At 36.4% G+C, this 24,742-nt stretch overlaps 2 protein-coding genes across 5 annotated transcripts; one reads left to right on the top strand and one right to left on the bottom strand.

Moving 5' to 3' along the window:
• The first annotated feature begins 12 nt into the window (after positions 1 to 12).
• Positions 13 to 7,445, top strand: foxm1 (forkhead box M1). Of its 2 annotated transcripts, none has more exons than XM_038281365.1 (9): positions 13 to 186; positions 1,183 to 1,652; positions 1,763 to 1,902; positions 2,526 to 2,714; positions 2,800 to 2,928; positions 3,097 to 3,156; positions 4,786 to 4,828; positions 4,921 to 5,093; positions 6,439 to 7,445. In XM_038281365.1, exons 2-9 carry the CDS (start codon positions 1,217 to 1,219, stop codon positions 7,207 to 7,209), a joined length of 1,941 nt encoding a protein of 646 aa, XP_038137293.1. In that variant the 5' UTR covers positions 13 to 186; positions 1,183 to 1,216; the 3' UTR covers positions 7,210 to 7,445. The 2 variants fall into 2 exon arrangements, with proteins under 2 accessions (XP_038137293.1, XP_038137294.1); XM_038281366.1 differs by lacking the exon at positions 13 to 186 and adding an exon at positions 285 to 428.
• A 2,274-nt stretch (positions 7,446 to 9,719) lies between these two features.
• On the bottom strand, positions 9,720 to 17,235 carry si:ch73-352p4.8 (cystine/glutamate transporter). Of its 3 annotated transcripts, none has more exons than XR_005280488.1 (12): positions 16,875 to 17,235; positions 15,570 to 15,911; positions 15,351 to 15,476; positions 15,170 to 15,269; positions 13,541 to 13,585; positions 13,332 to 13,455; positions 13,137 to 13,240; positions 12,972 to 13,068; positions 11,506 to 11,655; positions 11,246 to 11,423; positions 10,457 to 11,120; positions 9,720 to 9,850 (listed from the first exon to the last, which is right to left on the bottom strand). XR_005280488.1 is itself a non-coding variant. In XM_038281364.1 (12 exons), exons 1-12 carry the CDS (start codon positions 17,218 to 17,220, stop codon positions 11,056 to 11,058), a joined length of 1,578 nt encoding a protein of 525 aa, XP_038137292.1. In that variant the 5' UTR covers positions 17,221 to 17,227; the 3' UTR covers positions 10,219 to 11,055. The 3 variants fall into 3 exon arrangements, 2 of the variants coding, with proteins under 2 accessions (XP_038137291.1, XP_038137292.1); XM_038281364.1 differs by lacking the exon at positions 9,720 to 9,850 and having other exon boundaries at positions 10,219 to 11,120; positions 15,570 to 15,685; positions 15,785 to 15,911; positions 16,875 to 17,227; XM_038281363.1 differs by lacking the exon at positions 9,720 to 9,850 and having other exon boundaries at positions 10,215 to 11,120.
• Positions 17,236 to 24,742: the final 7,507 nt, after the last annotated feature.

Raw genomic sequence — 24,742 nt, 5'->3', positions numbered from 1 at the left:
GCGCCAAAATTCAAAACGTCTTTGAACGGAGTAGGCAATATGTAAATAACACTTTATGACAGGGTTTTCTAAACTGTTATAGATAAATTATCATTACAGTTGTGAAAAAATAATGAAGGAACTGTTTGAAGTTTGACTCGGGGACCAGCCAAATGAAGTCGCCTGAAACTTTGCAGTAGTATGAAGGTTTGTTTCGTTTCAATGCTACACTGACAGATGCTAATCAGTGCTCCGATTTTTTTAAGAAATCCTCCCGAATATTTCATTGTGCGCATTAACAATTTATCCAGTTATTAGCTTTATCGTGTTCAAATCCAACGTTATGAAAATGTCAAACGGCTGTTCTAGAAGGCGACGGTCGCTTAGCAAACAATGAGAAATGCAGCTGCATTAACCGACGATTAAGACGATATAGCGACAAAGGAAGGGTACGTCTAATGTGAATGTTTATTTCGTTTGATTATTGTAACGCGTAGCGTTGGTTATTAAGAGGTTATAACACGAGTTAAATGAATGGAGATCGGCTTTTAGCCAGCCTGCGCTTACCCCGCTTAACTCGACGGTAATTTAGTTATTTTTTGTTGTTTTTTGGTGGTTTAAATAGACGTTGATCAACAGCTGATTCTAGGAGGGATATGCAAATAATGATATATAGTCGTTATAAAATGTACCCTAACCCTATTTTTTTATAAATATGTGTTTCTTTATATATACATACATATATAGATAGATCTATCTATCTATCTATCTATCTATCTATCTATCTATCTATCTATCTATCTATCTATGTGTGTGTGTATATATACATATATATATACTTGTGTGTGTGTATATATTTATATATATACTTGTGTGTGTGTATATATTTATATACATATTTTTACATATATATACATGTTTATATTTATATAGATAGATCTATCTATCTATCTATCTATGTGTGTGTGTATATATACATATATATACTTGTGTGTGTGTATATATTTATATATATACTTGTGTGTGTGTATATATTTATATACATATTTTTAGATATATATACATGTATATATACATATATATACGTATATATGTATATATATATATACATATATATGTGTGTATATATATATATGTATATATATATATATATGTGTGTGTGTGTGTGTATAAATAAGTAAATACATCTGTTGTCCTTCACAGCAATCCAGTGAAGGGCAATTTTAGTGAGCTGACCATGAGAAGGAGCCCAAGGAGACCCCTGATCCTAAAAAGAAGAAAATTACCGTTCCACCAAAATGATCCAACTCCAGCTGACAAACCCGTTCAGTCCTTGGCACCAGGCGCTAGGGAGGCGCCTAAATCAGCCGCCGGCCAGTGCTTTCCTCATGGTATTCCCATCATGGATCACCCATTAATGTCTAACACGCAGGTGGTTGTCATCCCCAAAGAGGCTGATCTAAAAAGCATCATCGGTGCCCTGACTGCAAAGGGAAAAGAGAGTGGTGTCCAAGGCCCAAATAAGTTCATCCTTCTCAGTGAGGCTGGCAGCGGGGACCACGGATCTTTCCACCAGGCCGTTAAACAGGAGCAGCCGTCTACTTCTAAAAGAAAAATTAAACAGGAGAAAATGGAGCGTACCCACAATTTACCTCTCACTGGAATTCAGTCACGTATGATTAATCCTGTATTACCCTTAACAATAATCTTAATCTATAATCTAATTAAGTTGTTGATCAAAAAAAATATATTGTTTCTTTTTTTTTTTTTACAATGAATTTAGATGGAAGTAGCAGTCCTCTAGATGACAGCCTCACCAATATCCAGTGGTTGGGAAAAATGAACACAAGTTCCTTGGAACCTCATCTTGCAAATGACAGTGCTGAAAAGGAGAGCATTGATCAAAAACCCCAGGAACTAACGGTGAGTTTCTAATTCATATCATATCAAGTTTCTGTTTCAAACTTGAGTGTATCTTGATATATTGAATATGATTATGTAGGTATCAGAAGCGGGGTTTCAGAGTAACGTGTAAAGCCGCATTAAAGACATGTAGACTTTTAAAAAAATGTTCTGCTGACTCACACAGCCTTCTAAAAAAAAAAAGGTTTATCCTTCTTTTAAGCATTGCTAAATAGAAATGTACACCTACATAAATAAAACCTTGCAACAAAAAACATTTGGAGCTTGTGACCCCTTATTAATTCAAAAGGCAACATTTAATAAGACTAATGTGGCCTTCTGCTTTTCATTTACTTTAAACAGTCTGGTTTATTGTTTCGCATTTCTTTGGGTTCATATTGATTTTAAACATGAGCTACTGCAGTACATTTAATTATTTAATTGTTATCACTTCTGTGGGGGGGGGGTGACTCAAATCTGAATGTTTAAGTCTGGACCTATTGTATTACTTTTAACAATCGGGACCCCTAAATGTTACTCCAGTGATCCTATCTCATAAGTTATTTACGTGTCATTGAAGATGTAAACAAAAAGCAAACATTTGAAATAATGTTCTTAACCAAATATTTCATGTCCTTTTTCAGGCCCACAGCACAAAATCAAACACAGAAAACACTCGGCCGGCGTTAGAGAGGCCGCCGTACTCCTACACAGCCATGATCCAGTTTGCAATCAACAGCAGGCAGAACAGAGGGATGACTCTAAAGGAAATTTACACATGGATCGAGGACCATTTCCCTTATTACAGAGAAGTGGCCAAGCCAGGATGGAAGGTGGTTCAGGGAGAAGCTGTGTTGACAATAGAGTGGATCTCAAGGCGGCGCTCTGAGGGATTTCATTGGCTTTCTTCCTTTTCAGAACTCCATAAGGCACAATCTTTCTCTGCATGACATGTTCATCCGCGAGCGGTCGCCAGACGGGAAAACCTCTTACTGGACCATTCGGCCAGATTTTAATCGATGCCTGACTCTTGATCAGGTTTACAGAGTGAGTATAACTGTAACAACAACACAAATCTATAGAATTTTGGATTTTTTTTTTTTTTTAAATGTTTCTTTACTATCTTCCCTCACATTTTTCTCCCCTCATCATCATCTCCATTTTTTTTTTTTTTTTACAATGCAACTAAATGTTGAGTTTTTGCTCTTTCCGTAGCCCTGTTGCAATCCAGGGACCGTTCATTCTCCCGGGCCTAAGCGTTCATGTACCCACCAAGTAAGACTGATTCACCTTTTTCGGTTTTTGAGGAACTGTTTTCACTCCACAGCTAGGCGGTAGAGAGCTAAGCAGCACTTCAAAAGTCAAAGGTTTAATGTGTTCTAAGAGCTGATTAATAACTTATGCTTTTGGATTTTAGGTTTAGCAGCAGCTGGATGTTGAAATAATGATAATAATAATGGTAGTTGAACATCATTGATCTCACAATTGAGAAATTCCCTTCTGCATTTTGACACATCCCCTTGGGGAGCAGTGTGCTGCCATTGGGGAGCAATCAGGGGTTAAAGGTAATGTTCAGGGACCCAGAGTGCAGGCTGTGGGGATCGAACCGGGTACTTGCAACCTTCTCAGAGCACAAGCGCCCTGCTCTAACCCAATAAGCCAACACTCCCTGATTGTCTGGGGAACAAACACTTTGAAACTACTTTGCCTTGAAAGCCTTAAGCTGCAAGTTTTTGTGCTGTTATAACAAGCATCTAAAGTAGTGTCTGATAATAGAATAGCACGGTTTCATTTTCAGCATTTTGAATTTTCAACTGGGTCTCTGAAAAGTGTGGCATGCATTTGTAATAAATATTTTTACACCCATATTAAAATCCTTCTTTGTCCTTACATTCCCTATGGTGGTTAAATAGAAAATGAATGCCACACTTTACAGTCTTTCAAATTACCTTTCCTCTTTCATTTTACAATTTCTGCTCCAACCTGATGTTTATCCTTCATAGAAAACGTAATAATGATGCAGTTTCGTTCTTGACAGCCGTCTTAGATTTAGTCTTAGTTATTGTCTTCAGAACGAAAACTCATTAGTTAAAGTCACATTTTAGTCATTACTATATGTGATAGTTTTAGTCAGTTTCAGTTGACTTAAACTCAAATATAATTCAAATAATCATTTTTTATGAATTTATGCCCTACTTTATAAAAAAAAAAGTGTCTCAAAAGTTGTGAAAATAGCAGATCTAGTTCAGCACATTATATTGGTTAAAATATCAGACAGACAAGTTAACAAAATGTACAATAAAGGAAAGGTCTTAGACATACAAGGCTTCTATCCAAAAGCAAATACTTAATGATCTACTATGAATTATGAATTACACGCAGATCAATAAGATCTTCATTACTCCAAAAACACGAAGAACAAAAACATTCATCTTTCTACTTTCTACGCTGCTCAGGGGTCAAAGTAGATTTAAATTAGAAGGGATAAAAAATAAAATAAAGAGAGAGCCTACAAAATTGCCTTATAATGCCATGGCAATCTGGACCTAAATTTCACCAATATTTTATCTAAAATGTTGAAATATTCTAATTGGAACAAGAACAGCTTAATCCACCTTTGGTCATGCAGAATGCACCGCTGCACGCCAGGTTTGCGTGACCAAACAGGATGCAGCAGCAGAGCTGATACTGCTTAACAGATTACAGCACCATGATGCATTTTAAACGTCCGACAGATCACCACCAACGTTTTTATTTAGTCTCATCCCGTCCACAAAAACTCACAACCCTGAGTCGTGAAGTCAGAGGTTCATGTTTAGCTTGTCAACAAAATAATTTCGTCATCATCGTTGACAAAAACAGTCAGCTTTGCTTCGGCAATAATCAGTCGTTTTGCTTTCACAGTCAAAGAAAAAGTACATCGCCGCTGGCACACCCACTTCCTCTGGTGAGTTGCACAATAAACAGGATTTTACTTTTTTTTTTAGAGTACTGATGTTCTCAGTTTTAATCCAATGGTTTTGTTTTTGTTGTTGTCAGAGAGGAAGATGAAACCGCTTCTCCCCCGTACCGATGCTTACTTGGTTCCCATCCAGCTCCCCATCACCCCCTCTGCCTGTCTGCCAGCCTCGTCTGGTTCTTTTGGCTCCACTGGCTTAAAGCACAAACAAAATGCTTCACGGGGGACAAAGAGAGTTCGCATAGCACCAAAGGTACAGCCTTAGGCAGGTGAAACTACTGAAAAACTGGTTAGAGTCATGCTGTACAGTTCAGTTCTGAGTATCATTCTATCCTCCTTCCTTTTCATCTTCTTTCTTTTCTGTCCTTGTCCCATCTTTGTGTTTTTCCTTTTCAACTGTTTGCATTTTTATTCCTTCTACTTTTTTCCTGTCCTTTCTTTTGTCTAGATGTCTTTACCTGTCTTATTTCACCCATCCTTTTTCCATCTGTCATTCTTTTTTATGCCCCTTTTCACCTCTCTGGTTTTTGCTGTTCCGTGGTCTGCATAACTGAAATATCTACCACACTGCAAAAACATTCTACAAATGAGTACGGTAAAAATGTCTTAAAATACCTTTATTTTAAGCCGGTAAATAAGATGATCTGCCAATGGAATGAGCATTTTTACCCTTTAAATAAGATAATTAGATATTATGCACTTGAAATCCTGTAAGAGACTTCAGTTGTTTTTTCTTATTTTAAATGTTAATGGTCTTATTCCATTGGGAAAGTGCCTCACTTATCTGCTCAATTTAAGAAAAAATCCACTTATTTTAAGAAATAATTACTAACTTAGATTAACATTTTTTGCAGTGCATGAATTCCGTACACTGGAAAAACGATCTAGAAATAAGCAAAAATTTCTTAAATTAAGTGTATTTACCCTTAATTTGAGTAGGTAACTGAGATCATTTGCCAATGGAATGAGCATTTTTACTCTTAAAATAAGATAATTAGATAATATGCACTTGAAATAAGACAATGCAATTGTGTTTTCTTATTTTAAGGAAATCGTCTTGTTCCATTGGCAAAATGTCTCTTTTACCTCCTCAATCTAAGAACAAATGCACTTATTTTAAGAAAAAACGTATAAATTACTTATCTAGATTTTGATTTTTTTCAGTGCAACTTTTATTTATTAGCAGATACTTTATATACTTATAGGACAAACTACATAACACCATAAATATTGTAGGTAGGTAAATGAGATCATTTGCCAATGGAATGAGTATTTTTACTCTTAAAATAAGATAATTAGATAATATGCACTTGAAATAAGACAATGCAATTGTGTTTTCTTATTGTAAATGTTAATTGTCTTGTTCCATTGGCAAAGTGTCTCTTTTACCTCCTCAAACCAAGAATAAATGCACTTATTTTAAGAAAGAATGACTTATCTAGATTTTGATTTTTTCCAGTGTAATGACCGAGAGCAAAGTCTGAGGAGAATAAAAATAGGGTTTTATTTTTTTCATATTAAAACCCTGTAGGAACTGGTTGTATCCTATTTTCCCTGTGAATATAAGTCATATGTTCCACTCTATGATTGTCTGACAGGTGACAGAGAGCAACACCCCGGCTGTGGCTCTACCTCTGCTGAACAATCTGAAGGTGGAACCTGTAAATGTTCCAATCCAATGTGAGACATGCAGACCTTCTCCGAAGAGACAGTCCAGGCGCAAACAGAGTCTAGTGAACTCTCTGCAAGAAGAGCCCATCCTCGTCTGTCCGGATGACAGCTTCTTTGACTCCGGTGTTGCTTCAGATGCTTCCACCTTCCAGGACATGAGAGAATCTGATCCAAACGAGCAGAAGAACATAAAGAGCAGTCCTGAGCGCGAACTTTACTTCAAAACCCCTATAAAAAGCCACAGCCACCTCAGCTCCTCCACCCCAAGCAAGCCTCCACCTAGTGTCTCTCTCGAACCCTGGAAGGTGACCCCCGTGGGAAAAGGTGGGCAGAGCACCCTCGACTTCAGCCCCATTCGCACACCGGGTGGTCCAGTAGTCACGCCCCAACGGGACTACACCACCTTCAGCTTCAACAGCACTCCATTCAAAGAGCTGCCTTTGTTCAGTTCCCCCAGGGAGCTGCTCACTCATGCTACCTGCAGAGTGCCGCCATCAGATCCCCCCTCTGAGCTGCAGCATGCAGGAGCTCCAGGCGCCCCGTCGTCTAACCGCTCCATCACAGAGGGCCTCATCCTGGACACCCTGAACGACAGCCTGAGCAAGATACTGGTGGACATTAGCTTCTCTGCCCTCGACGACGAAGACCTGGGCATTGCTAACATCAGCTTGTCCGAGTTTCTCGGTCAGTTTGTTTAGCCTTGTGGCTAAAACCATAAAAACCTGTTGTTGAACACTAAAGCACACGCAGACTTCCTCAGCAAAGCAAACCTACTTCTTTAATGCTCTTGACTGGACTCTTTAAACTGGTTACTGTGTGGGTTATATGTTCAGTCTTTGATGTTTTGAAAAGTTTATATCAGTCTAGAGGCGTGATAGACCTCAAAATGTTTGTTTTTAATCTTATTTTTTCTGTGCAACTATAATTTATTGATTCTGCAGATACCAGATAATATTCAACAGATACCAGCTTTATCAAGATCAATTATGCTGATAAATGTAGTTTAATTGAGCTTTTTATTAGCAACTGGCTGCATAAAAAAGGCTGCTCTCAGTAATCTGTCTATTTTTTGGTGTTCACACGTGCTTTGCTCTTTTTAGCTGATTCTTCCTGCTTTACTTCCTTAATAAAACCCCAGGGTCAGTTTTAGTGAGCAGGTCAGATTAAGAGCTTTACTGACCTGTTATTTCTGTCAATTTTCCTTTCATTTATCTACTCTGTATAACTTGCTTTAAAGAGCTGTATGGGAAGAGAAATATTTAAGTGTATATAAATGTTGATTTGCACATCATAATATATGTTATACTGTTTTAGTCGTGTAATAGTTTGTCTGATCACTTAGAGTACTTTTTGTTTTATTGGGTTCCTGTGCTTTGCAACCCAATATTGGACCAGCAATAAAAAGTATTAAAAGTAGCACTAACAGCAATAGGATTGTCTGTGATGATTGTTGTTTTCAGAAATCTTCACTGTAATTACTGTTTGATGGGCTCTTAGCAGCTGAAGGGCACTTTGTATCTGAAACAGAGGAATTTATGTAAACAGCTCATTTAAGGAATGCAGAATATTGAGTGTTGATGTTCACCAATCTTTGAAGGACATTCTTCACATATTTTTAACCACAAAATAATGTGTGCTTTTAAAAAAAGGGGTCGTTGGGTTGTCTTAACTCTTTAAATCATGTCAGTTTCAGCGCTTTAAACAGCTGTTTTTAAAGAAAGATGGTTTCCTGATGTTTTAATACAATAAATCCCTTAGATCCTCATGACTTTTAGTCTTTTCTATATCATTTATCTAACTATACAGACTTTTCAATGTGGGATCAGAAAGTGTTGTGCATCTAGAAATTGATCAGACCGATCCACCTCAAACTTTATTATGCTGAAGGGCTGCAAAAAAATTTTCCCAGCTTGAGCAAAATCTTAAAAAATACTTTACATGTATTTTTTTATATTACTTTTATTTAACTAAAGGTAAAAAAGCACCAGTTCTATATTGCATTTAAAGGGACACTATGCAACATTTTTCAGTTAATTAATGTGTTCCATAACGTTATGGATGACTAAATGAGTCATTTCAGGTTGAACAAAGGTATTCTCGGCCGCCCTGGTGGTCTGTGGGGGAAATACTGCACTTGCAACTGCAGGAGCACCGACCCGCACCCACAGGCTCAGAAGTCTCGTGAGAGTCAGTCTTGCTTTACGGCGAGAACTGCTACACGCCCCCATTAAAAGCATTCTCGTTGCTAGCACAGTGGCGATCTTTGTGCAGTTATGCTACGTTCACGCAGCAAAAGCAGCAAAATCGTGTCTGCTGCTTCATTTTTGCTGCTTGTACCAGTTAGTTCTGACGCGCGGCTGAAGCAGCTTTGCTGCTCTGGCTGCGGGGTGCAAAAGTGTGTCTGACGCGCGTTGGGCGGAGCTTCACTATCCTTTCTCTGCCTTGCAGCTATATTTGCTGTGATCGGTGGGAATAAAGTAGTTTTAATATGTGTTTAAGTGAGAAAATACACCTGAAAACGTAATCAGTGCAGTCAGTTCATTCAGATTATTATCCTGCCTTCAATATTTTTTCTGTCGGAGCCGCTCAGACCCCCACATACCAGCGGGGCGCCGACAGTATGGATCCCTTCATCAGCAGCGGTTCACCGCGGCAGCTGGTAGGTGTTTTTCATCTAGATAACCCAAACTGCATATTCTGCCGGCAGATTTCTGCATTTTAAGTTAATTTAGGCGTCAATAAACTGTTTAAGAGGAGTGATCATCAGCGCTGTGTCTCTCTCCCTGCGTTAAACGCACCCGACGCGCTGCTTCAGCTGCTCAGACGTGCTGCGCCTGGTGCTCAAAACGCGCCGCTGGACCTTTTGCTGCGCCTTGACGCGCGTCAACCATTGACTTTGCATGTAAACTCGCTGCTTCTGTCGCGCCAGCTACGTCCAGTGTGAACGCAGCGTTAGTCATTCGCTGCTAAGCTCAAAACAACCGCGCCTGGCTTGACGGAGAAACCAGGAGAACAGCTGTGCATATTTACGACAGTGCACTTTTACTTTCGCCCTCTGGGGGGAGCCTCACTGGAAAATCAACACCGGTTGCATAGTGTACCTTTAAGTACAAAAATAAACTGATTTTTTTTTTTTTTTTTTGCCTTAAATGACACAAATAGAAAACAGTTCTATTAACAAACATTTGATTAATGTTCCGTTTTTTTCCTCACTGTGTTGAGGAAACTGAATTAAACAGAAATCCTGCATAAGAAGCTGAATACATTTAAAGGGGTCTAGTATTCAGAGGAATAAAGTTGCAAATAAGCATTCGGAAGATAATCAACATGTATATTTACCTTGGGTAAATTGGGTTGTCTTAACTCTTTATATCGTGTCAGATTCAGTGCTTTAAACATCTGTTTTTAAAGTAAGATGGTTTCCTGATGTTTTAATACAATAAATCCCTTAGATCCTCATGACTTTTAGTCTTTTCTATATGATTTCTCTAACTGTACAGACAGAAATTGATCAGACCGATCCACCTTAAACTTTATTATGCTGAAGGGCTGCAAAAAAAAATTTTCCCAGCTTGAGCAAAATCTTAAAAAATACTTTACATGTATTTTTTTTATATTACTTTTATTTAACTAAATGTAAAAAGGCACCAGTTCTATATTGCATTTAAGTACAAAAATAAAATTATTTTTTTGCCTTAAATGACACAAATAGAAAACAGTTCTATTAACAAACATTTGAATAATGTTCCGTTTTTTTTCCTCACTGTGTTCATAGAGAAAATAAAACGATACCGACTCCGTCTAGTTTTGCTCCAAATTAACATAATACAAGCTGAATTAAACAGAAATCCTGCATAAGAAGCTAAATACATTTAAAGGGGTCTAGTATTCAGAGGGATAAAGTTGCAAATAAGCATTCGGAAGATAATCAACATGTATATTTACAATCTAATAAAGGAGGCATAAATATGAAATGTGTCTCAGAATCTGATCATCTGTAATCTTTCCCAGCATTCCTCCATGTACTGTAGCTATCAATGTTCTACAAACAAACGGCTCCAACTCTCATTGCCCTTTAACCCCACCACCAGTTTTGTTGCAGCCTTCTAAATCATGTTATCAATACATATATAGCGCTAACAAGTCAGCATTGAGGAAGTAAGGATTAAAAACTACGATACTTGTGTAAAAATAGCAAAGAAAAATACCCAATTTAAAACATACAGGAATAGTACAACAACTGAGTAGTAATACTAAGTTACTTGACACCTCTTGTTGAATCCTGAACCCTGGAAAAAGTTCCCTAACCTCAATAAGTGGTAAATTATCATTAAGTTTTTAAAACTTTTACAGTTTGTAGTGATTTTTGTGTTTATACTTTGCTAAAAGGGACTGAAAAGTCAGAAGAATTATTATTCCTTGTCAAATGAATTTTTAAATGCATATACTTGCAATTCAGATATATACTTTTTTATGTTTTAAACTATTTAGTTCAAACTCTAAACAGATTAAAAAACAGGAGGATCGTCTGTGGAAAACAATCTTCAGTATGTCTGGACTTCTTGTTGAGCCACTTCCAGTAGAATCTGAAGCTGCTTGCTGCAATAATCTAGAAAAATTAAGAAAGATGAGACATTTTATACCAAGCTTTGATATTAAATACTTAAATATCAAGCTAACTCTCCAGCAAATAAATTAGTGGCATTAGTGTAAACAATAAATGGCATGACTTACTGAAAATGTTCCTTAATCTACGGGGCACCCAGAAGCGATGGATAGTCACATAGTAAACTGGCACTCCTGTTAGAGTAAGGGCACAGCTTCGTCCTGTGTTCCAGGGGTCCGAGTAAAGTGAGAGGCCCACGATGAAGAAACAAACCACTGTGAAGGTGACCGCTATGGCCAAAGGGACCTTTAAACGCATCAACAGGAAGGAGAGATTTAAAAATGACTGTAAGGTAAAAAAAAAAAAAAGGCTTCAGAAAAACACTAACCTTGAAGGGTCTTGGGTGGTGGGGGAAGCGGTATCGATGGATGAGCATGCCCAAGGTTGCCAAGGCGATAAAGAACCAGCGAGAAAAAGATGCGAAGTTGATGAGTTGGTAGATTTCCCCTGTGATTAACATCACCACCACCAATGGGTACTGGAGGCAAACACAATACAGCTTTCATCACAGGCTTACTCTTTGGGAAAGGGTTCCTGAGTGTTTTCCTTCCATGTGTTGGGAGCTTCTTAATCTCTGACAGCAAAGTTGACTTTTTTTTAAAGAATTATTTGTTTATTCCTTCATTAAAATAACTCAAAACAGATGTTCTATTTTACATCTTTAGCCTGTATTTTTTCAGAAAAAAAACCAAAAAATTAAACATTCAAGGCCTTTTAGGGAGAGACTCTGCTTGAAAAATGAGTGTTTAATTGAAAAGGCTTTTCACCTGCAAAGTGATAGCTGCTATAAATCATTAGATTTACAGCCAAGCCCCAAATAATGGTAACAACCTCAATTTCTGCACCTTTTATATCTTTTTAAAAAGAAATTTAAAATAGGTATTGCATGCTCAATGTAGCAGTGTTTGACTCCGCAGGAGACGACTGCTAATCCCGGATAAGAATACTACATCTAATGGTGATTCACAGTCTTAACTGCTGTTTCCTGGGTGTGCAGCTCATGCGATGAAGCATGCATATCAATGGCATTTTCTTAATCAGACATGGACATCAAAGTAGTGAGAATCTGTCTGTCTTTGTCCACTAAACACAGTTATAAATTAAGAAAATAGCTTTATTTAAGAAAAAACTGAAAAATGAACCTGTTTAAGCATATGAGGAAGAAGTAGAAAGACTAAATTAGCATGCAGAAATACAATTTAAGATGGGAGAATATATCATTAAAAAACAATGTAAAGGTAGAGCGTGTAAATTAAAGTATATTCAAAGAATGAGAAGAAACATAAAATTTTTAGAAAATGAGACAGTTTAAGTAGTTTTATAGTTAAAGGTGATAAAATCAGAACTTTTTATTTCCTGGCATAAAGGAAAATGTTTTTAAAGCATTGTTTTTCTTTCTTAAACTCTTTCCAGCCAACATTTTTTGTCTCTTCCTTTTTGTTCTCTACCTATCTTACTCTCCCTACCTTCATCTCCACCTGCAGGTTCCATATTTAAAGCCTCTTCATTGTAAAAATATCTGTCATAATCTAGTTTGAAATGGTCTCTTCTATATTTTAAAATTAGCATAATGGAGTAAGAACTCTGAATATTTTAATTAGGAAAAGTAAGCCATTTTATCACGAACGATGTTTGCAACACTATAAATCTCACATTGTGAGCAGGTTACTTCATAAGAACCAGTAGCTTAGAATAGTACTTATTCCAGTTGGTATATGACAGAAGTTAGAAGATTACTGCCTACTATTGTTATAACTTTTAGTTAAGGCTTTCTTTTTCTTTTGAAGTACCTACCAAGAACAGTACAGCAGGTAAAGGAGTGTGTCGTCGGATATGTATCATTGAGAAGATTGGTGGCCAGTGGCCCTCTCTGGCACCAACAAATAACATCCTGCAACCAGATACCTCAGAAGTTCATGTTGCACAGAGAGAAACTCAAATATTTTGTTCTCCAAATACCTGGGTGACCCGAAGAAGCCGCCATTAAGAGCTCCAAGGCAAGACAAAGCAACCAGAACAGGAATTACAGAAGAAACGCTTTGAAGAGCGCGGTTTGCAAATGTCTGCAGAAAGACAACCTTATATCAGAGCTCAGCTGTTTCACCAGATTCCCTCTACATTCCTTCCCCGTGAACCATGTTCTTCTCTACTGACCACAGCCACTGCATCAGACAGCAGCAGCTCAGCGGGTGTCATCATGGTGTAGTAGGCCACATTCACAAGCACGTAAAACACTGTCACTGTCACCATGGAGCAGATTATTGCCAAAGGGATGTTTCTGAAAGTATATGATTCACAATCAGAGTAGAAAAAAAAAACATTAAAATTCAGGCAAATTTTAAGCACAAACCTAAACCATGTACCTATTTGGGTTTATTACTTCTTCTGTGACGAAGTTCAGATAAAACCTAAGAGAAGAAGAAGAAACTTTTACACAGGTGGGTAACACAAAGATATATACTGGGCCTTATACTAGTATACTTTTCACATTCGTCACAAACCAGCAATGACAACGTAGAGCACAAGTATAAGGAATATATATATATATATATATATATATATATATATATATTTTTTTTTTTTACATAAAAACATTGAAAAGCATTTTGTGTTTGTATTCAGTCCACTTTACTTTGAAAGCCCTACATAAAATCAAATTGCAGTTTTTTTTTATTAGTGTTAACCTCCAAAAACTTTTAAAGGGGAAGAAGAAGGCCATCGCTGAAATAATCAACTTCTTATGCACACAGATTCTGTTTTGTCTGATGAGTCCAAGTTTTAACTCTTTAACTTTGCAATATATGGTTAAAATTAATCCTTTTTACAATTTCTGCTTGTTGAGACTCAATGCTGGTGTTGTTAAGATTTTTTTTCTTAACAGTACAGGAGAGCATTAATTGGAAAATACACAGGATAATTGAGTAAAGAAAATTCCTTGAATTAATTGATTAATTAATTAAACAATTAATAACTTTATTTCATTCAAACCAGTAAAAAAAAGAAATAATTTACCGGTAATGACATACTGTATATAGGCTGCAAAAGGGTTTTATTCTCAGAGGTTTGTTTTACCATGTAGCAAGAAAATAACTGAAACATACTGTAAAGCCAGATGTTGCAGTGGAAAAATTGGGATAAAAATGCAGATTTTAAATGTAATTAGAATCTGTAGCAAGATTTTGAAATTCATATACGGAGATGTCATCAATCTAATCTGACTGAGCTAAAAAGTTTTTACTAAGAAGAATGGTGTAAATATCTGCAGAAGTGCAAAACTGGTAAATATTTTCTCAAAAATAACTATTTCTACTACAGCTTTTAATTTAAAATATTTTTGAAATGAATTGAATTGAATTGAAAAGACTTGCAGCTGTAATTTCTGTAAATGGTGTCTTAACATGTTACTGGGTATGGCAGGCTGGGTATAAACAAACGACAACATTTTCTAATTTTTAACTATAAAAGTGATTTGAACACAAGAATCCGCCCACTTCATTGTTATGTATAAAATAAAATCATTATTTGTGTTTATAACTTCACAGAATATGAAAAAGTTCCGTGTGTACAAAGACGCTCTTATTTCTTTATTTCTTTTTTTTTTTTTTACAGTGTCCTGTCTGGCGATGTTGCAATAAGAATAATTGTCTTGATGCCAAAAAAGAGACCAACAGATTTTGCTTTCACAAGTGGAGCAGTAGGGCTATCGCATAGTGTTCTGCTTGTTTTATGCATGTAAATAGCTTTATTATAATTTTGGACACTGCAATGTTAGTAGAACAGTAAAGGAAAACCAGAAAAAAAAGGAGAAAAGATTAAAAAAAGAGTAGATCAAAGGGAGACAATGATAAAACATTTTCAGTCTGCTTCATCACCTGCAAAGAGATGTAAAAAGAACAGCACAACCAACAGACATGGTACTAGACATACAGATACTATCGCTGAAGTAGTATACAAACACCCTCTTAAAGGGCCGGTAAATAGTCTTCACTTACCATCCACCATATGCATATAAACCGTTATAGAAGGCCAGTGGCAGCCTGTCCAGGGTTATGGAGTCCAACTCAAATCCATTCTGGAAATTTTCTGTTTTACCTGTAAAGGTGGGTCAAAAAAATTAGGAAGTTGTCAGAAACTCAACCTTTTTATTAAACAATAGCGCCTACATCATCATACCTTTGGCCAGTGCCATGACCCCAGGAACAATTATGAGGACCAAAGCAAACATCTTAATAAAGGTCAAGGTAACCTGCGTGCGGGAGGCCAGGCTTACGCTCCAACAGTTCACTGCCACAACAAATGCTAGAAAGACACAAATCACAAATTATGCCTCTACTGTATGGGAAACATTACTCTTATATAAACTAGAAAAAAAAGGCGTGGAAAACCACTCACTCACTCCGAGGATACTGACGAGTTTGATTAGAGACATAGGGGCGGGACAAGGCGCAAAGAAAGGTTCAACAACATAGCGTCCAAAAGCCAGAGAGACATAGGACGCCACAGCTGGTCTGAAAAAAGAAAAGTTACACTTTAACTCTTTCCAATAGGATTCTATTATTTTTATTTGATCAGACTTCCAAAGAAAAAAGAAAGAAAAATAATAGAACCTTATAAATAAGAACTCAACCCAGAGTCGTAGGAATGCGGGTAGGGGCCCCAGCGTCTCTAGCAGATAAGTGTAATGACCCCCGGATTTTGTGAAACTGGTTCCTAGTTCAGCATAACATAAGGCGCCTGAAAGAGAGAGAAAAAGGAGGAATGGTTCAGTTTCTTGTTCAGTTGCTTATTTTTGCTGAAACTAACCTTTGTCTAAACATCGTTTACATTGCAAGGTAATTCTATTCATATTTAAGAGCTAAAAGAACCTTTGATTTTTTTACTGCAATTTGCTTGTCTATCTTTTTTTCCGGCTAAAAAATGAATAAAAAGGTAAAATACAGATAAATTCAGTTGCTTTAAACATTGACACTGTGTAAAATAGGTACAAAAGCACAATGACGAGGGACACACAAGGATACAGTAACTGATTATGAATAGTTATGTATAGTAAGTGTATATATATTCGGAACAGTTTAAATAGAAATAACTTTCTTTACTTAATAAATAAAGAAAACATTATATATATATACATATATATATATATATATATATATATATATATATATATATATATATATATATATATATATATATATATATATATTTATTTTTATCATTTTTTAAAAATGTGAATGTAATTCTTATCCAGCTTCCGTCACTTTTAAACTTCTAACTAAAATGAAAAAGGAAAATGTGTGTTTTAGTGCTTTGTTCTGTTTGTTTTTCTTCCTCAATGTTTAAATTTTCTGAATAGATTTAAATAAACGTTAAAAAAGCAAAAAAACATTTTAAGATTTACTTCCAAAATGTTAGAAACAGTCTGGTTTGCAGTGAGGCACGTAGCATCACATCAAAGCAAAAAGGTATTTTATGGAATAAATTAGAACAAATTTTAATGGAGTAAATGTGTCTCATCATTCTCAACAAACCGTTCTTCATGCAGTGGAGATGCAACAGAACCTGACTTTAAACTGTGATGATAGCAATACTACTGGTTTCTGTCTTATTTAGCAGAAAAATAACACTGTGTTCTATTTTCTGAATAAAATGTCACATTTTGATACCTTAGATCTAAGGACAGCTTTTCCTGAAACTTACCAAACAAGGAGAGGATGCCACAGAGGGCCCAGACCAGCAGAGACAGCCCCACGCTGCCACTGTTCATCAACACTCCCTTTGGAGCGATAAAGATCCCACTGCCAACCACGGTACCAATGATGAAGGACACAGCAGGCAGCAGCCCAATCTCCCTCCGAAGGCGCACCACATCCTCCTCCGTCTTCCTGTTATCTTGCACTTTCTTTATCTGTGTCCTCTCCATTTTTTTTGTGCGTCTGTAGGTCACCAAGCAAATGTGTCTAGAAACTGTGTTGTGAGAACACCACACAGGCCAGAACTTGTTCCACTTCCCCCCCCTGGTTGTAGCAAACAGTTCTTCCCTCATAGGCCCTTTTCTCATCCGCCCAGCATGCAGGAAACAAAGCCAGCACTCTTCCAAAGCTTTAGCAAGTGATTAAACCAGTTTAAGCACTTGACACTTTTCTGTACTGTGATGTTTTTGGTTTTTTTCTGCACGTGTGTGCGTGGCTTGCCTGAAGGCTTTTGGGCTCTGATAAGGTCAGGGTGGCGTTGAAGCAGCTGCACAAACAGCAGGAGAGCCAATTCTTCAAAATTATCACACTGGGATTTTGTTTCATCTTGCGCCCTTGAAGTGTTTTGTTAGTCCAAGTGCAAAAAAGTCTAATTCATTTAGAGACCATATTTCTCTTATTTCTCTAAATACAGTTCAGATTTTCTGCAGGAGCCTCAGAACAGCTCAGCTCAGGAAAGAACACAGAAGCTACTTCATTAGCTCATTTTCACCTTTTTTCACTTGAATGAACATAGTATTGATGTCAGGTTCACTTCATCAACTGGAGTCCTGCTTGTTAAAATTCCTGCACAGTAGGGAGTGACTGTTTCATCCATGGATGTCTGAAAAAGATGTCATGTCACAGTGTGTAAAATATATGTATTTTTTAACATGAAGTGTTGATAAAATTACATTTCTAGAATAGTTGTTTTTCTAATTGTATAAGTTTAAAAGTATTAGATACTAAAATTGTTGCCAAAAGAATAATGTCATGTATGCACTTTTTGGTTCTGTTTAAGATTTCTTTTTTGAGTTTTCGGTTATACTTTGATTCCTGTTTTTTCTGTGTTCTCTAGTTTGTCTGTTTCATTTCCATTTGTGATATTCTAGTAGTTTTTTTTTTTATTGTAATTGAGTTCTTAGGTATTGTTTGTGGGCTGCCCAGTGGAGCAGTGGGTAGCACTCTGCATGGAGTTTGCATGTTCTCCCTGTGCATGTGTAGGTTCTCTCCGGGTACTCCAGCTTCTTGCCAGTCCAAAAACATGACTGTTAGGTCAATTGGCTTCTATAAATTCTTCTTAGGTGTGAGTGTGTGTGGTTGTTTGTCCTGTTTGTCTCTGTGTTGCTCTGCGATAGACTGGTGACCTGGCCAGGGTGTACCCTGCCTCTCGCCTGCAGACAGCTGGAGATAGGCACCAGTACCCCTCGTGACCCTGCTTGGGATAAAAGTGACGAAAAATGGATGGATGGATAGTATTGTTTGCCCTCTTGTGTAAGTATCTTTTTCCCTTGCTCCTTTCTAGATTCCTCTGTCCACACCTGCTCCCAATCTGCTGATTAGCCTGGTCTTTGGTCGGTGTCCCATTTACACACCTCATGTTCAGTCACTGTTGGAAGGTTCCTTGTTGTTGTTTTTAATTGCTTTCTCGTTTCTGGCTTCTTACGTGGGTTTTCCCCCATCTTTTTTGTTTTTTCGGTCCTTTGTATTTTGTGTTTTTGGATGTCTGCCTCATTTTTTTTCATTAGGCAAGGCAAGGCAAATTTATTTGTATAGCACAATTCAGTACAAAGACAATGCAAAGTGCTTTACATGATTAAAATACAGGAAGATAAAACAGAATCAAAGCAAGTAGGAAAAAATAAAAAATAAATAAAATAAAAAATGCAGAAACAAAAAAAGAATATTAAAAATAGTTGGATTAAAGAAAACATGTTTTTGTTGAACTGTTTAACTAGAATAGTCGAAGGCAATCCTAAACAAATGTGTTTTTAGTGTTGATTTAAAGGAACTCAGGCTTTCCGCACTTTTACAGTTTTCTGGAAGTTTGTTCCAGATAAGTGGAGCATAGGAACTAAATGCTGCTTCTCTATGTTTAGTTCTGGTTCTTGGTATGCAGAGCAGGCTGGAGCCAGAAGACCTGAGTGGTCTGGAGGGTTGATAAACTGATAGCAAGTCTGTGATGTATTTAGGTGCTAAGCCATTCAGGGATTTATAGATTTATTCAGGTGATAGAAAGCCGACCTTGTAATTGTCTTTAAATGCTTTTGGAGGTTCAAGTCTGAATCCAGCACTAAACCAACAAGAACTCATCTCTGCTTAATCCAAGTATTTCTAATAAAACCGTGTCAGATCTGGATCTTGCATTATGGTTTTGGCTCAGAGGTAGTGAATTGATCTTTGGATGTTGGGTGGAGTACCCAAAAATTTAATAATTAAGAGTAGTACTATTTCATCATATATTTACTCAAGTGAAACTAAAGAGGAGCCTTTAAAGATATAACTCAAGTATGAGTAAAAAAGGGTTTGATAAAAAGAGTTACTGATCTACTTACTACCCATGATAATAACAACTAATTTAATATTTCACAAAATAATGCACAATTTTAAGAAATAGTAAGTTGTATGCAAATTCTGGGGCTTCAAAGAATGTGATTAAAAACGTTTTTTAAATTAAAAATCCAAATGATACTCATCAGATGGAAAATAACATTTAAACAATAAGCCTTAAGTAAAAAAAAAAAAAATCAGAAAAGAAGAAAGTGTATCTCTCAGTTGTGCATATCTGTTTTAAACAAGATTGTTTTCATGAAGTGAATTTACTCACAATTGAGTAGCCAAAAATACTACTCAAGTAAGAGTAGTGATATTTCAGCAAATTTCTACTCAGGTAAAAGTAAAGAGTATACTGTTGTAAAATTACTCCTATGAGCACAGTATCTTAAATGTAACTAGTAACTACAAACTTGTGAGCTACAGCAGTAGTTTTAACCTGGAGTAATTCTTTAGTTTCTATTAGAATATTGTTTTTGCCATGCTTATGGCTTTCTGTTTTGATTTGTTATTTTGGTTCCTCCTCCTCCACAGTCTCTTCATGCCATCAGTTTTATTTATTATGCACATTTTTCTCTTTAAACTAATGTGCATTGTTAATTTATCTTGTCTTAATATTCTTGCATCTTACAAGGTAGCTTTTATATAGTTTTTCCTGTTCTTTAAAAGTGCTATAAAATGAAGTTTCTGATAGATTTAATATATTCTGTACTGTTCTATTATATTCTACACACTTCACTCTCTTTGACCAGTAGATGGAGTTAGAGTCTCATTGATGTAGGTTTTATGCACCATCGAGGGCAATATTTTTCAACCTTACTCCTAAAGACACACTTTCCTGGATGTTTTAAATGTTTTCTTATTATAGCATGTTTCATCTTAATTAATTAACGGTTATTAAATGCTGGGAATCAAAATCTGGTGTGTCATAGCTAGGAGATGTCTGACTCATACAGAGCAGTGTTCTTTGAGGAGAAGTATTAAAAAAGTCTGAATTACATATATATATATATATATATATATATATATATATATATATATATATATATATATATATATATATATATATATATATATATATATATATATATATATATATATATACACTACCGTTCAAAAGTTTGTGGTCACATTGAAATAATGTGACCACAAACTTTAAACTAGTCTTAACTTTAAAGAAATACACTCTATACATTGCGAAAGTGGTAAATGACTATTCTAGCTGCAAATGTCTGGTTTTTGGTGCAATATCTGCATAGGTGTATGTGTGTGTGTTCTAATGGTACAATGTGTTTGTGTGTGTACAGTACAGACCTTCAAGAGAATGCCAAGAGTTTGCAAAACAGTAATAAAAGCAAAAAATGGCTACTCTAAATAACCTAGAATATACGAAATATTTTCAGTTGTTTCACTCTTTTTTTTCTTAAGTATATAATTCCACACGTTTTAATTCATTGTTTTGATGCCTTCAGTGTGAATCTTCAATTTTCATATTATTGAAAATAAACAAAACTCTTTAAATGAGAAGGTGTGTCCAAACTTTTGGTCTGTACTGTATATGCATAATAGACATCTTTATTACCCATTGAAATATTATGCATTGCATCACTTTTTTGGCTTGGTTGATGCATGTCTGCAACAGTAAGTCAGTAAAAGCTGTATCTCTGTGACTATGAAGCTCTGAGACCTCCTGACCATCTGAGTGTGAAATCCCAGGTCAGCTCTCAGTTTAACCTCACCCTTTACCTGGAGACAAGAAGACATATCTGCATCTCACAAAGGGAATGTAAAGCCATCTCAACCTCCTTTTCCTCATATCTCCCAAGATCCCTGGCATGTTAAGGCCAAACAAGTCTAACCTTTTCCATCGCAAACCTCAAAAAAAAAAAAAAAAAAGTGAGCATGAACTGAGTTCCCATGAGGCCTTCACCTAAGTCTGAAGGTAGAGGAAAATCTAAATTCCTAAAATTTTCTAAAATGAAACGAAACAATAAAACAGATGTTAAAAAGAGCTTTATTTGGGCTTTGGTCTTGGGATTCTGCTGCATGTAAACAGGAAGAGAGAAAGTCATACTCTGCATAGCCGTCATAGAAACATCGCCCTTGGCAACCAGCTGAGATCTTTGCATGCATGGTACAAGATCTGGCAGCTTGAATCCCCCATTTACAAACCTATTATCATGAAAGGCCTGTTGATGTGTGTGTGCTGCTGTCCTGGGAATTAATTAACCTTCACACACAGATGCTCACATATAGCACATAAGGGTGCAGTACCCATGCATAAACAAATACATGTTTACTCAAACACACACATCAGGTGGTGCACAGGCCAGGATAGGAACAAGTGGAGGAAGATAAGATGGATCCTTTAAATATTTAGACCTTAACAGAAAACTAACAGGATTACTGAACAGGATTAGAAATGAACATGCAGGAACATTTAGAACATATTTACAGTTTATAGGATCAAATTGAAGGTTTCAAGGAGAAATGGAAAAAGTTGATAATTTAAAATAAGTGTTTTCATTCTACCCAATAAAGAAAAAATGTTTTATTAGAATATAAAATGAACTAAGGTCACTGATCACTTCTGTAGCAGTTTTGTCTGCAGCTATTAACATAACTTATTGTAAAAAATACATGACCAAGATATTTATGGTAATTTCCCTTTGGGATCAATTAAGCACCTTTAAATAGAATTGAAATAAAACTTCGGTCTGCAGAATGTAAGGGATCGGCACAGGAAAAATGCGTGGAAACACCATTTACAGCAACCTTTCCAAAACACAGCATTAAACTATTAGTTATTTTATAGATACAATAAAATGTTTTACAATGGAATTAGATTTTTCTCTTTCGTTTAGCGTCCAATAAAAAATGCATTTTAAATGTTTTTGTTCACTTACTCTCCTGACATCTGTTGAAAATTGTTTTATTGACTGTTTATCCTTGACATTAAACATTTAACAGTTGCACTGCATTTTTAGGGAATAATCCTCAATCAAAGCGCTATAGGGATTAGCTTCAATACTAAAGGACAGACAGAGTCTATTGTGTGTTTGCAGTAGACCTTCAAGCTTGTATTTTCTAGTTATAATGATATATACCTTTTAGCATGCAATTATGCTTGAGATAAAAATAATGAAAATTCCACCAGAAAAATTAAATGCACTGAAAAAAAACAATGCAACCATTTTTGGCATTTACTTTATTTAGCAACTTTAACACAATTATCATATGCCCTACCCTGTTAACATGTAACAATTGTGTTAAAGTACCTAAATATGGTTCATTTAATACCAAACACGGTCGCATTCTTTTTTTACAGTGTGTTTTGATGTACTGAGTAGCATGTTTGGATCAAGCATACCAGGTAGGTTAGTGTGATACAGATATGTCACATTACGCCTGACGACCAATAACTCTGCGATGCGACAGGCCCTAGCAGCTATTATCAGTTCTCATCCACAAGGAGGATTGTTTAGATCTACCACTCTCTAGATCTTGTATTATTTTGAATTCGTTAAAATTGTCTGATATAATTTTTTTTTGCACAAAGTGAAAAGACACTTATGCAACTTCCAACCAGATCCTGTTAGCCGCTGAGAGTTGGGTTGGGTTTGTTGCACTATTTGTGACACGCTTAATAGTTTATTGTTATCCAGAATGCTTTTTGTTTGATTTATTAGTACCAGCACATGTTATGACAGTCCAGCAGGGATGAATATAGCAAACAACGTGAGATCAGTTGATCAATATGTATGAATACTGATAAAACAAAGTGAGATGAATCATAATGAATTGAAGCAGCCCCACCTGGACTCTGATCAGTGAAATAGGTTAGTGCACACCTATACATTTACTTCAGTGGGGCACAAACCCACCTCCATTTGAGTTTCCACCTCCACTATACACATTTATAACCAGGCACACCATGCACCATGTTTCCATTTATGTCTCCTACAGACATTATAGATTTTAAAGCATAGACATAACTGTTGGCTCAGTTTTTGCTGTCGTTAGCTGTGTGATCTCTGTCTTCAATTTTCACAGCAAAACCACCTCAGAACTCATCTGTTTAACTGTTTATCTCACAGACAGATCCACCTTTGGAGCTGCTATGTTCTTTTCATATGTCTATCTTTCTCCTTGAACCTCTAGTCGGCCTCAGTAGAAGGTTGCTCACACTGATCCTGGTTCTGCTGGAGGTGACTTCCTGTTAAAGGGAGTTTTCCCTCTACACTCCTGCTGCAGTGCGAGGGTTTTCTGCCATCAAAAACACCTTTCAGGCGAGTGTCTACCACCTCTCCAACGAAGGAACCAACCCTGCAAAGTCAGTGACTGGATGCAGTTTGCCGGGTTTCTTTAAATGGAAAAATAAACTTTTAATCAATCCGTATAAATGATCTCATTGAATTGTCTCTATGAAGGGCTTTAAGATGAGATGTTTGGTGAATTGTTGATTGTCGAACTGAATGGTTTATATATATGCTGAGTTTTTGACCAGCTTCAGCTATATCTATTGATGTACAAGCAGGCTGACAGCTATCATCCTTCTCCCCAGATGATTAAGAAGTGCACTGCAAAAAACTGATATCTAAATATGTAATTTATTTCTTTAATTTAGGAGGTAAGAGTGACGCTTTGCCGATGGAACACGACGATTTACATTTAAAATAGGAGCAAAACAATTGCTTTGTCTTGTTTAAAGCGCACACTACCTAATTATCTTACTTAAAGAGTAAAATACTAATTCTATTGGCAAATCATGTTATTAACCTACTTAAAATAAATGTTGATTCACTTAATTTAAGACATTTTTACTTATTTCTAGTTCGTTTTTGCAGCGTTCTCAGGGGCTGTCCTGATTAGATTGATGTCACTTTTATTACCTTGTCTTTTCACTTCCTGTTTTATTTTGGTACTCATTTCCTCTCTCGTTTTAGGCAGCTTCACTTCCTGAGTTCCTTCCTGCAATCAGGATCTGCCACAGCCTAATGCAATTCACCTGGTGTATGTGCTCCTCTTTTGTTTGTTAGAGTATTTAGTTCCCACCCTTTCAGCTTCCCTTTGCCAGTTCGTCTTAGTTCTTTGAGCTTAGCGTTCCAGCCTTTTTGCCTGTTAGATTTAGCTTTCTAGTGTTTTAACCCCTGCTTGGATTTGGACCTGCCTTTGCCTCTGTTTTTTGATACTTCTGTTTCTGCTGGATTTTTTGGTGTTCAAGCCTGGACTGAATTAAAAGAACTTTGAGTTTTAATCCACTGTGTCAGGTCTTGCATTTCA

The sequence above is a fragment of the Cyprinodon tularosa genome, unplaced genomic scaffold (assembly GCF_016077235.1).
Source record: "Cyprinodon tularosa strain WSP-4 unplaced genomic scaffold, ASM1607723v1 ctg17, whole genome shotgun sequence".
Classification (NCBI taxonomy): Eukaryota; Metazoa; Chordata; class Actinopteri; order Cyprinodontiformes; family Cyprinodontidae; genus Cyprinodon; species Cyprinodon tularosa.
This window is presented reverse-complemented; position numbering and strand designations above follow the sequence as displayed.